Genomic DNA, 11,522 nt, shown 5'->3' with positions numbered 1-11,522 from the left:
CATCGTGAATTGAACGGGTGGCGCATTTCCCAGAAAGAATGTATTAAATAATGGAGAGTACCCATGAAGAACATTGATATCAATATTGTTTGCTCCAATGACACCAATGAAAACATGACATATCCACAAATCTGATGATACCACCGCTTCATGAACTATCGCAGGAACTTCGTGATCGCCTCGTGTATAGTACTACCATTTGTAAGCGACAGGACAATTCCTCCACTCTCAATGCACACAATCAAGGCTCTCTAACATTCCTGGGAAGTCATGTCCTTCTTCATACATTTGTGGCAAGCGTTGAGTATATACTGCATTTGGAGTCCTTAAATATTGATCACCATAAACGACAATCATGCTCCTACAAAATTCATGTAGACATTCCAATGCAATACTCTCACTCATCCGCATATACTCATCGAGTGAGTTATAAGGAGCAGCATATGCCAATTTTCGGATAGATGCGATGCACTTTTGAGGTGTTAATAGACCATTACTCCCAATTGCATCTTGCCTTAATGTGAAATATGGTGAGTAGTTGCTCATCGCGTCTACAATCGTGAAAAATAACTCTCTTCACATTCAGAATCGACGATGAAGAAGATCTCCTTCGTACAGGGTTCATCACATAAATAATCACGAACAAGACGATCATGGTTGCTTTCATGCTCCCGATCCCCATATTTTCTAGGATTGCTTCTCCTTTGTGAAGTTTGATGCTTGTTGCGTCTTCTGCATCAGCCATAGCAATCATCTCTCGCATAATCAGATTTATTGTCAAATTTCGAATGAATTGCTTTTACATTTCGTCAATTTCATGTGTACTAGGAACATCAAATATTTTGTAAAAAAGTGTTGTGTTTGGCTGAAAAAGTGAGTAGTTGTCAACTAGATGAAAGGAAGTCCGAGAGTTTTGTGCTTCAATGAAAAATAAAACATTTATATATATAGTCAAAACATTTATGACTGTCGGATGTAATTGCTGTGATTGTCGGACAACAAATGTATATGTATTACATTTATGACCGTTGAAAACTTGAATGTAGTTGTTGTGGTCGTTGGACTAAAAATAATTTTTCATTATATTTATGATCGTTGAATTTGTGACCATTTCCATAATTTTGAAATTGAGCCGTTGGATTCATAGATGCAGCTCCGATTAATACGATAATAACAAAATAACATAATTCAAATTACATATAACTGATATTACAAATACATTATCTTGAAACAAGTGTACAACAACTTAAGTAGTGCAGGAACACCCTTGAAAACTGAGCAAGTGTAAGAGAAAGGTGAAGAAGTCATGCAATGAGCATATGCACTCCAGACGACACAGCGCAACTGATAAGCCCAACCATAGCTACGAAGCCCGAATTCCTGCATGAGATTGTGTCACAAAATCTGATAAAAGAGCATCAACGGATAATGTAATGGAAAGAAAGAGACCCAAATGCAAGGCGATTTTTGGGGTGACCGGTAGAGTAGGCTTTGAAATAGAAATAGCGTGTAAGGGTATACGCAGCTCCCAGTGAGGCAGCAATCAGAGGGTGCCTAATCCCTCCCAAAACCAACAATACCAACATCATCGGCATCAGTTCCAGTGAGTTCTGGTGCCCTCTCTGCACCCACATTTCTTAACTTTTAACACCCATCAAATCATATATACTACTATGTTTTACAACTCTACCTGAACACAGTTGAAGAGCTTCGCATCTTTGTTCTCACTTTCAGAAGCGTACATGGTGGGATAGAAAACCTTATACCTGCGCCGATGTTACAACTCAAAGTCGCAAATCATAACTCAAACAAGAATATTGGTGACAAGAAAATTACTTGTTTCGGGCGTTGCCTACTTGAACAGACATCCAGATATTGAGAAAGCAGTAAGCAACAACAACAAGAACCACGTATCCGTATTCCTTAGGCACCAATTCCACTCCAGCCATGCCTCTTTTCCTGATATTGATTAGATCAGATGAGTTGAAGCTAATCCTATGTAAAAAATAGTTGCTAGTATATTTTATAAACAAGTGTATAGCTTTTGCCCCAAGAGTCGCTACCTACTACCTTGGAGTAATTTTTTTCACTTGACCAACAAATAACAACTATAGTGGACTATGGTGTAAATATGTAAGTATTAACTATGGAATTATTCACTTTATATATTTGTATTTGTATGAACACATGAATATGTGCAAAATAAATATTTTTATATTGATAGTCAACGGAGAGAAGATGCATATGAGAGATCAGCAGATTATGTCAAATTAAAATTATTCATTTCTTAATGAAAACATTGACAAAGTCGATTAAATTCATAAGCGTCAGCAAATCAAATTCAGTTATCTCAACCCCAATTGTGGCCAGGTCCATTTGCAGATGATATAGAAAAGTTTTAAGTGAAGATTGAAAGCTCAGAAATTTCGAAAACAATGAGTATGGGCTTCAAAGAACCGAACTGGAAAACAAAATTCTGACGATGAAAACAGCAGCAATTTCAACTCATCACACCTACCAACTCCATAAAAGATCGACATCTTTTCTCATCCTTGGTTTAACATGCCAAATCTAGATTGGTAATTGCAAATAAAATGTTAAAACGGTTTTGAGAAAAGAAAGAAATATTTGATTTCCCACACGCGTCATTTTACTGAATTGCATAAAATATTTGACATACAATAGGCTTGAACTAGTTCTGCTTACATTGATCAAAATACAGAATCTCAAGGAGGATTGCTAAATATCAATTTTATCTTCATCACAACGCCCTTCCTCAAGAATATGCCAAAAATCTTGCCATTATGTTAAGGCGGAGATGAATTTGGAGATCTTTGACTGAGCCCTTTCTTTCTCTTCTGGCCCATCGAGGTCACCAATATTGTCATGATACTCCTGTGATTCATAGACACAAACAAAGAGTACAAAATCAGTGTTTATAAAATTGATCCGAGTTTAAACAAAAACAACCTTTAGAAAGTACAACAAGCACACCAGACAACACAATTGATGTCATCAAATATATAATCTCTCCGCACCAACATATAGTTAAGGTTCAATATTTACTCTTTGCCTCAGGAAATTGTCAAAAGTCCAAGAAAGTACACATATTCAAGTTCCATGATCTTCCTCATATAGAATTAAGTCTTTCTACAGCATATATGAACAACATAGAGCAATGATCTTCCTCAGCCTCATTCTACAAATAAGTCTTTCTACAGCATATTTGAACAACAAAGAGCAGACATCTCACGCTGTACTTTATCTAAAAAAATCAGAAAGCAAATGTTGAATAAACAATTGTCTTCTTCCCTTCCGATTAAATAAGTATTTCCATCCTGCATTTCTTTAAATGACAACTGAACACTACATAAATATGCAAGTTCAATAAAAAGAAACAGCTAGATCAACTTGCTAAGCCATGGGGATATCCCAAACGTTAATTTGAATAGGAACATTAATGGTATGCCTCAGGCAAAAGCTTCCAAAAGAATCAGGCTTCATAGGAAGAGCAGAGGAAGAAGAATTATTGAAAGTTCAAGTAATACCTGAAGAATATTCTTCACATCATTCTTAGTTAACTTCTGCTGCTTCAAGAGCAATTCAATCCTTGCTCTCATCCGAGGGTGCCTATAAAAGACAAATCCACCAATTACAAACAGAACGCAAGAAAGACAGCTCCAGAAATTAGTCCTCTCATTGATTAATGTATAAGATGGCTAGACTTACTCGGAGGTCCAAAGGTGACCCAGGATTACAGCAATCAACTACATAAGCACAAGAATAATCAACTACAAGAATCACCAGTAGAAAGTAAAATAGCTAATAACAAGACAAAAGAGAGAGATGCCTGAAGAGTATAGAGCCCAGAATCCAGCTTCCGGTTATATTTCTCGTCATCATCAATCTGCAGCGACAATACAGATAAGTATATACTGATAATATATGCCTATTTTTATTTTGTAGCAGAGAAAATGGTGATAGAAAAGAAAAATATAGATATTAATTAACCTCAAGATCGTCGAGCTCAAGTTGATTAAACCGTTCAGTCTCTTCTTTCACTCTATCTGAATATCTATAAATCATAGTGTGCATGCACACAAGTATGCACAGAAACAAAGATCAGATTCACTGAAACAAGAAAATCAAATATCCCAAGCAGAACTGTCGATTTTATAGATAACTGAAGGATGTAGTCAATAATTACCTCATATAGAGTTCCATAAGTCGATCTATCTTTTCACACTCATTTTCAACAAATTTGCTTAACAATCTTTCCCTTCTGGAACCCCTCAAGATTCCACCTGGAGCAAAATAAGCATTGTCATTGGAACAATCACATTATTATGGGAATGAAAAATGATAACTGAAGGAAAACAACTCTAGATTTCCATATTCTCGATAGGAAGATGGCACATCAAGACACAAGTTTGGAAAAAGAGCACAGGCACCATCCATTTTAGGATTGAAGGACACATGAAAACAGTAATTAGTTCATTCCACAGAACATAATTCCATAAGATTTTAAAAATCACGATAAAAACTTAAGCCAAATGAATTCCAAACGTTCTAATTACATCACTCTTACCACCACAAAGTTGAAGATAAAAATGTAAACCAAATGGAACTTGCCTGCTTACCAAATAGGGATGCAATTAGAGATAAGAGGCGTTCTTCCAATTCTTCTTTGGACTGTTTTTTCTTATTCTTCTTGCTGAGAGGTACCTAACCAACAAAAAAAAGTCAAAATTTCAGATACCTCCTCGATGATTATACTCTCAGTCAATCGAGTTTTATTCAACTACAAACTTTAGAACATGTATAGCACGAAAGCACAGTGAAGTGATCCATCAAAGAAAGCACTCGAACTTGCTATTAACCTCACTAAATGGAGCTTAAAAAGGAGGAGGGGACTGAACTTGCCTTACCCATAAAAGCAGGGAAAGCAGTCTTTAACCCCATCACATCAATAAACCGTTCGCAAGCAGGCGGATAGTTAGTCATTGCAAAATCCAAAGCCCTGATGGCAGACCCATAACATAGTTTCTTCTGATTCATAATAATGATCATCAACTCTACCCCTTCCGCCTTGACAAACCTCTCCTTATTCTCCAAAGGCATCAACACACAACACAAACAGTCAAACAAATTCTCCACCATCTCCTCCTCATCGCCAGTCTTCGGGTCCTTGGACTTGTACATTGCCACGGCCTGCAACAAAGTGTCCACACCATTCATCTGACCGAACCTCTTCTGGTTCGCAGCACTATTCTGCAACAAAATCGCCAGAATTTCAGAAGCATACTGCTTATTACTATCGAATTCACGTATCTTAATCCGCGCCTGAAGCCATTTCAACAGCTTCGTCTTCTCACAGACAAGTTCGGATGCAGAAGGCTTCACCTCGATGAGATTCTCAATAGTGGACAGAGTGTTGTAAATCGCAGCCGACTCATCGGGGTCGGAATCATTCAACCGCGCCAAATTCTGAACCAGCAACTCCACCGCATTGTTCTCGATCAGCGCGTCGACGAGCACCTGCGCCGATTCCTCGTTGTCCTCGATAACGTCGGCGTCGGTGAGGTCCTGCAGGAGCGTGACGGCATCAATGGCAATATCGGTATTGTCGTGGTTGAGAAGTCCGGTGAGGGAATTGACGGTGCCGAGGCTGACGAGGTCGGAATAAAGCTCCGGCGCGCCGGCGAGGATTTTGAGCTTCTGTAGCTCTTCGTGGAGCTCGAGCTCGGAATCGGCGAACTTCTCCGGGTTGTCCGGGTACTTGAGGCGGGCGGCGGTGTTGGCGTTGAGGCGGCGCTCCAACGAGAGGGCGAGCCTCTTTAAGGTTTTAAGGTCGAGGGTTTCGATGGCGTTCTGCTGCGATTTCTCGAGGGCTTCGAGGAGCGAGAGGTCGATAGGGGCGTCGAATGCTGGGGAGCCGGAGCGCATTCGTTTCTGAGGCGGCGGTAGCTCCATTACGTGGCCGTTCCGTTAGGATTTTGTTTTTTCCGGCAAAATCGGAAGCCCTAACTTTATTTTTTTAAAAGAGGATGATTCTGTGATATGAATATGATGGGTGCTTGGAAATCAATTGGGCTCTCATATTGCCTCGACCCAACCAAATATGAAAAATGTCACTGGATCAAAAATAGGGGCATTCAATTTACTAACCTTCAAATTTGAAACCATTTTCGAAAGGATAATTTTAAATATAAACCTCAATTTCCTCACCATAATTTGTTATTTAAAAAAATAATAAAATTAATTATAATTGTATTATTTTACTCTTAGAAACTCTACATTAAATTTCTAAGGATGCATTTACTTTAATGGACAAATTTATCCATAAAAAATGATGGATTTCAAAAATTTATGTCTTTAAATATCTCATTTCTTTTCTCACATTTAACACAAAAAAAAGAGTTCACTATTTTTCATTCCTTATTTTCACTTCAAAGATCGATAATATTATCACATCAAAAATGAAGGAGTAATAAGGAAGTTAAATATTTATTCTTTCGTAAAATTTAATAACATCACATCACATCATTTAATTAATTTATTTTGTTCTAATATTTTTATTAATTGGCTTATCAGTGATTAATAAGCATTACTAATATGAATTTATAATGATTACAAATGAATAAAAAGTCAAATTATGAATTTTAAACTGCGAAGGTAAGAGAGAATTTTTCATCTTATATAAGATGGTTTGTTATATACTCCCTCCTTCCCACGAAATTGAGCAGTATTTTTTTTTTCGGATTATCCCATAAAATTTGAGTATTTTTTTATATGATATTTTTTTTAATTTATCTTTTTATTTTTCACATACCACATTTAATATATAAAATACTAATTCCTTAAAATTTGTGTCGAAAAAAAAAATTGTTCAAGGTTCCATATAATTTCAGTAGTTCGGAATTTAAAACTTTGTGAATTCTCAAATCTGTCCGTCCGCTATGAAATACTAAAAAATAAAAAGTCTTTCCCTTCACAAAATTTTCAAATAAAATAGAAAAAGGTGATATCTTGAAGATGATTGACAAGAATAAATAAACATCACGAACTCTCAAACCCGTCTTTCCACCAAATAAAATAGTAGTAGTACCAAAAATTCATATCTTCAAGATCATTCTACATCATCTACTTCTAAGCTGAGCAGAGAGGTCTAAACCTCAAGTTTCCTCCACTCGCATAGGAGAGAGATTGAGGAGTCGGATAATTTTAATCTCGACAACCAGAAATGGCGGGGCAGAAAAGAGTCCTCTTGCTGTGCGGAGACTATGTCGAAGATTACGAGGTCATCATTTGTTTTTTGGATTTTCGTCCTTCAAACTGTTCGACAAATTTACTGTGTGAGTTTGCGCTGAATGGTTGATGATTGTTTTTTTTTAGGTGATGGTTCCATTTCAAGCGTTACTGGCATATGGGCTATCCGTTGACGCTGTCTGCCCCGGCAAGAAAGCGGGCGACATTTGTCGCACTGCAATCCATGATCTTCGAGGACATCAGGTTTCGTGGAACTAATCGAAATGATTTACGTGCTGTGCTGTGCTGTGTATGTGTTTGCGTTCATTATACAATGGAAGTTGAGGTCTTGCTGTGTTTTTGTTGTTCTGATTTAAATCTGTTTGCTATGGTAGTTAGCTTCGATTTTGAGTGCAATAAGTAGCTGCTGTGTTGCCTTTGCTGTTATTGTTAATTGGTCGGAGCACAGTGGAAGTTTCTTGCGTGTGCTAAGAGGTTGTTTGGCTAAGCTTATTTTAGACGGCTTAGAAGATGTTTCAACTTTCAAGATCTTATAAGTTGTCAAAGTGTTTGGAAAATTGAGCGTATTGTGAGTTAGAGAGATAAAAAATGAAAGGGTATATATGTTGGAAATATCAAATTATAGTAGGATTATTTTTGTGAATTGATTGTTGCGTATAAGATTATTTAAAAAATCAGATGGGGTTGATGAACTTTTTTTTTGGAGCTTATTTTCACAGCTTGTAAGTTGTTTAGAAGCTTATTTTGCCAAACACTTCTCAAGAGCTTATAAGCTACGCCAAACGCCCTATCTGTTAATTGGTTATGTCTATCATAGTGAAAGAGATACAATTTGTCGAGGTTGGGAAAGATTTCGTATACTGTGGACTTCTCGTTGTTCTTTGATGTTTGTGCTTTGTCTTGAACGACTACTCTTGGAGCTTGTTTACTTTGAAAATATAGAATTTGGTGGATAGATAGTTTGATAATTTGATTGGATATAAGATTGGATATGATAAACTTAATTTTATGAGCTATGTTTACTTTGATGCATCAAGAAGAAAGTGGTGGATATATCTCACCCCACCTCTGTAGATTGAGGTGCATATCCTTCATTTAATCACTTCAAACCAAATTAACCAAGGGGATTGAGTTATCCACCTTTTTATGTCAATGAAATTATATGTTGATTATAGTTGAATAAGTTTTGTCAATCTACCCTTGGGCCTGGTCCATCCTTAATCCCTTATCCACCAAAGTAAACAAGGCCAGGGTGTTTGTTAATCTGAGTTTATGCCCTGTAGATGTAGGACCCTCATGCTTTGGCATGTTTAGTTTGAGGAGCTTAGGAATCGGTAAGCCTGTTTGTGCTAATGTAGCTTGTGATAGTAGATGACAAAAAAAGGTTAATTGGATGGCCTGTTTTCACCCACAATGCTAATCTTCGAATATTGATAATTTGTTAATTTCTGCTTGTAATGATAATTTTCTCATCTAAATTTCCATACTGATTGTCCCTGTTTCAAGACTAGCAAGAGTATCTGATCAGTGTTGATTGTAACTGCTCATGTTGCATTATTGTGAAATGTGAATATAATCGAGTGACTATTACCCGTATTAATTATTGGGCCTGCGTTGATCTTGATTGAAAAATTGATGCAGACATATTCCGAGTCAAGGGGGCATAATTTTGCTCTTAATGCTACTTTTAATGAAATAGATACTACCAAATATGATGGATTGGTCATACCAGGAGGACGTGCCCCAGAATATCTCGCGGTGGATGAATCTGTTGTAGCTTTGGTAAAAAAGTTTGAAGACTTGAAAAAGCCAATTGCGTCCATCTGCCATGGACAGTTGATCTTGGCTGCAGCTGATATGGTTAAAGGCCGAAAATGCACTGCTTATCCAGCTCTTAAACCTGCACTCGTTGCTGCTGGTGCCCATTGGGTAGAACCAGATACCATGGCCTTTTGTACCAGTGATGGAAACCTGATAACTGGTGCTACATATGATGGACATCCTGAGTTCATCCGCCTTTTTATCAATGCATTGGGAGCCAAGATATCTGGTTCCGGAAAGCGAATCCTATTTCTTTGTGGAGTAAGTTCCAATTGTTTAGTTTCTGCTTCAAGATTTTATGATAAAATAATTTGACTTCAAATTTAGTTTGCTTCTACAGGCTAATTAGGGAGTCCATATAAAATGACCTCTGATAATATACCTTGACTGTTTAGCATGCTCTGTCTTATGTAACTCCTCCTAACCAATTTTTTTCCTAATCTTTATAGTTAATTCTCTATACAAGTAATGCTCCATATAACTCCCAACCGTGTAGCATGGCTCATTCTTTTCAGTTGAGACTTCAGACTAGAAAGATGGGATTTTAGGTTAAATTAAATACATGTTTATTGAGTGATGTGCTAAAAATCCGTGGTTCTTATCAAAATAGTAAGTAAAATGAAAAAAAAAAGTACTGCAGTTTGGGTTCTTGATAAATTGTAGTTTGTGCTGACTGCAGTCTGAGTGCTGTAATTGCTAGTAGGGAGTTTGGAGTTTTACGCTTTGATGGGTTATTCTTTTGCGGCCGTGGAGCAGGATTTCATGGAGGATTATGAGGTGATGGTTCCATTTCAGTCCCTTCAAGCCCTTGACTGTCATGTTGATGCTGTTTGCCCGGGGAAGAAAGCAGGTGAGACATGCCCTACAGCTGTTCACGACTTCGAAGGTGATCAAACCTACAGTGAGAAGCCAGGCCACAACTTTACTTTAACTGCGGGTTTTGAAAGTGTGAATTCCTCGAGCTATGATGGACTTGTCATACCTGGGGGTCGTGCTCCAGAGTATTTGGCGCTGAATGACAAGGTTATTCAAGTAGTGAAGGAATTTATGGAATCCAAGAAACCAGTAGCATCCATCTGCCATGGACAACAGATTTTATCTGCTGCTAATGTTTTAAAGGTAGCTTTTTTTAGCATGTATGTTATTATTTTTGGTGCTTTCTCAGTTTCTCCTATATGCTCACAACCAACTTGTTTGGTATTGATGCATATTACACTTACAATTAGACAAAACCACTCGTTAACAAAGATTTACATTGCCCTATTAGGTTTAAGTTAAGGTAGAGCTCTCACTAATTATACTAATACCTCTCCCCTAAATTGTTTGAGAATGAATATGATACATTTTGTTGATTGCTAGTTGTGTTTCTATGCCATCGTAATGCTGCATAGTTATTATTTATTCATTTATTTCTTCAGATTTAGTAATTCAACATTTTTGAACCTCATATTCATCATCTTTGAGCGGTCCGTTTTTTCATATACGTGGAAAGATTAATCTCGGGATAGTGGGAGCTAATTGATTATGAACTGAACTGCTGTACTTCAATTTGGTTAAAAAGATTGCAGAGAGGGCATTTTTGGTTTTAGTCTTAGACATCACATAATAACCAATTAATGATGTAAACGTTGCAGGGCAAGAAATGCACTGCATACCCGGCTGTGAAACTTAACGTTGTTCTAGCGGGGGCTACATGGTTAGAGCCGGACCCCATTCACCGGTGCTTCACTGATGGAAATCTGGTTACTGGAGCTGCCTGGCCAGGCCATCCTGAATTTGTAGCTCAGTTCATGGCGCTTCTTGGCCTCACTGTATCATTCTAGCTACTTCACTAATTATAACAATTAGTGCTTGTGTCTGGTTATGTCTGGTTGTTTATGCATGCTGAGTTTGGGGTACATACTATCTTCCCTGGGATTGTATGAGAGTGTGTGCTGCTTATCTTTTGTTGGATATTTGACGTGCTGAGTTTTTCATACTTATGATGACTGAAATAATACAGTACATCCTTTGTCCATCAAAAAAACACTACCTTCTGTCTGCATCATAAATTTTTCCACAATTTTCTTGTCGGGTCTCTCCACAAAAATTTGTCACTTCTATTTATAATAGTCAAGTCCATACAATTTCACTGACATTTAAAGTGAGATGTTTACTCTATTCACATTTTATTAGAGCTAGTATCATTATGGTCCGTCCATAAAAATATATTATTTAATATTTTCATTCTTAGAGCATTCACATTGGTCTTACTTGATAGGAGGGGACCACAATGAGTAAGGAGGCCGCATTGAGATTACTTGATAGCTTACTTGAGTTTTTTTGTTTTGATTACTTGATTTATTAGTGACGCGTGTAACCACGCGCCTGAAATTTGGGGAGATCGGGTATACTCAATGGAACGAGTAGCCCTCGAGTAGGAAGAGCTTGCA

At 37.4% G+C, this 11,522-nt stretch overlaps 3 protein-coding genes across 4 annotated transcripts; 1 reads left to right on the top strand and 2 right to left on the bottom strand.

Annotated features, from left to right (window-relative positions):
• Positions 1-1,140: 1,140 nt before the first annotated feature.
• On the bottom strand, positions 1,141-2,046 carry LOC131021990 (uncharacterized). Its single transcript, XM_057951323.1, has 4 exons — positions 1,837-2,046; positions 1,691-1,766; positions 1,450-1,622; positions 1,141-1,380 (listed from the first exon to the last, which is right to left on the bottom strand). Exons 1-4 carry the CDS (start codon positions 1,947-1,949, stop codon positions 1,305-1,307), a joined length of 438 nt encoding a protein of 145 aa, XP_057807306.1. The 5' UTR covers positions 1,950-2,046; the 3' UTR covers positions 1,141-1,304.
• Positions 2,047-2,606: 560 nt separating this feature from the next.
• Positions 2,607-6,130, bottom strand: LOC131021989 (uncharacterized). 2 transcript variants are annotated; one of them, XM_057951322.1, is made up of 9 exons: positions 5,404-6,128; positions 4,924-5,271; positions 4,641-4,725; positions 4,208-4,304; positions 4,012-4,075; positions 3,851-3,907; positions 3,730-3,767; positions 3,549-3,630; positions 2,607-2,895 (listed from the first exon to the last, which is right to left on the bottom strand). In XM_057951322.1, the coding sequence occupies exons 1-9, from the start codon at positions 5,971-5,973 to the stop codon at positions 2,803-2,805; spliced, it is 1,434 nt and encodes a 477-aa protein (XP_057807305.1). In that variant the 5' UTR covers positions 5,974-6,128; the 3' UTR covers positions 2,607-2,802. The 2 variants fall into 2 exon arrangements, with proteins under 2 accessions (XP_057807305.1, XP_057807304.1); XM_057951321.1 differs by having other exon boundaries at positions 4,924-6,130.
• Positions 6,131-6,917: 787 nt separating this feature from the next.
• On the top strand, positions 6,918-11,276 carry LOC131023740 (protein DJ-1 homolog D). The gene is made up of 5 exons (XM_057953303.1): positions 6,918-7,300; positions 7,396-7,512; positions 8,911-9,351; positions 9,847-10,209; positions 10,725-11,276. Exons 1-5 carry the CDS (start codon positions 7,244-7,246, stop codon positions 10,911-10,913), a joined length of 1,167 nt encoding a protein of 388 aa, XP_057809286.1. The 5' UTR covers positions 6,918-7,243; the 3' UTR covers positions 10,914-11,276.
• The last annotated feature ends 246 nt before the right edge of the window (positions 11,277-11,522 follow it).

This window comes from Salvia miltiorrhiza, chromosome 4 (assembly GCF_028751815.1).
Source record: "Salvia miltiorrhiza cultivar Shanhuang (shh) chromosome 4, IMPLAD_Smil_shh, whole genome shotgun sequence".
Classification (NCBI taxonomy): Eukaryota; Viridiplantae; Streptophyta; class Magnoliopsida; order Lamiales; family Lamiaceae; genus Salvia; species Salvia miltiorrhiza.
This window is presented reverse-complemented; position numbering and strand designations above follow the sequence as displayed.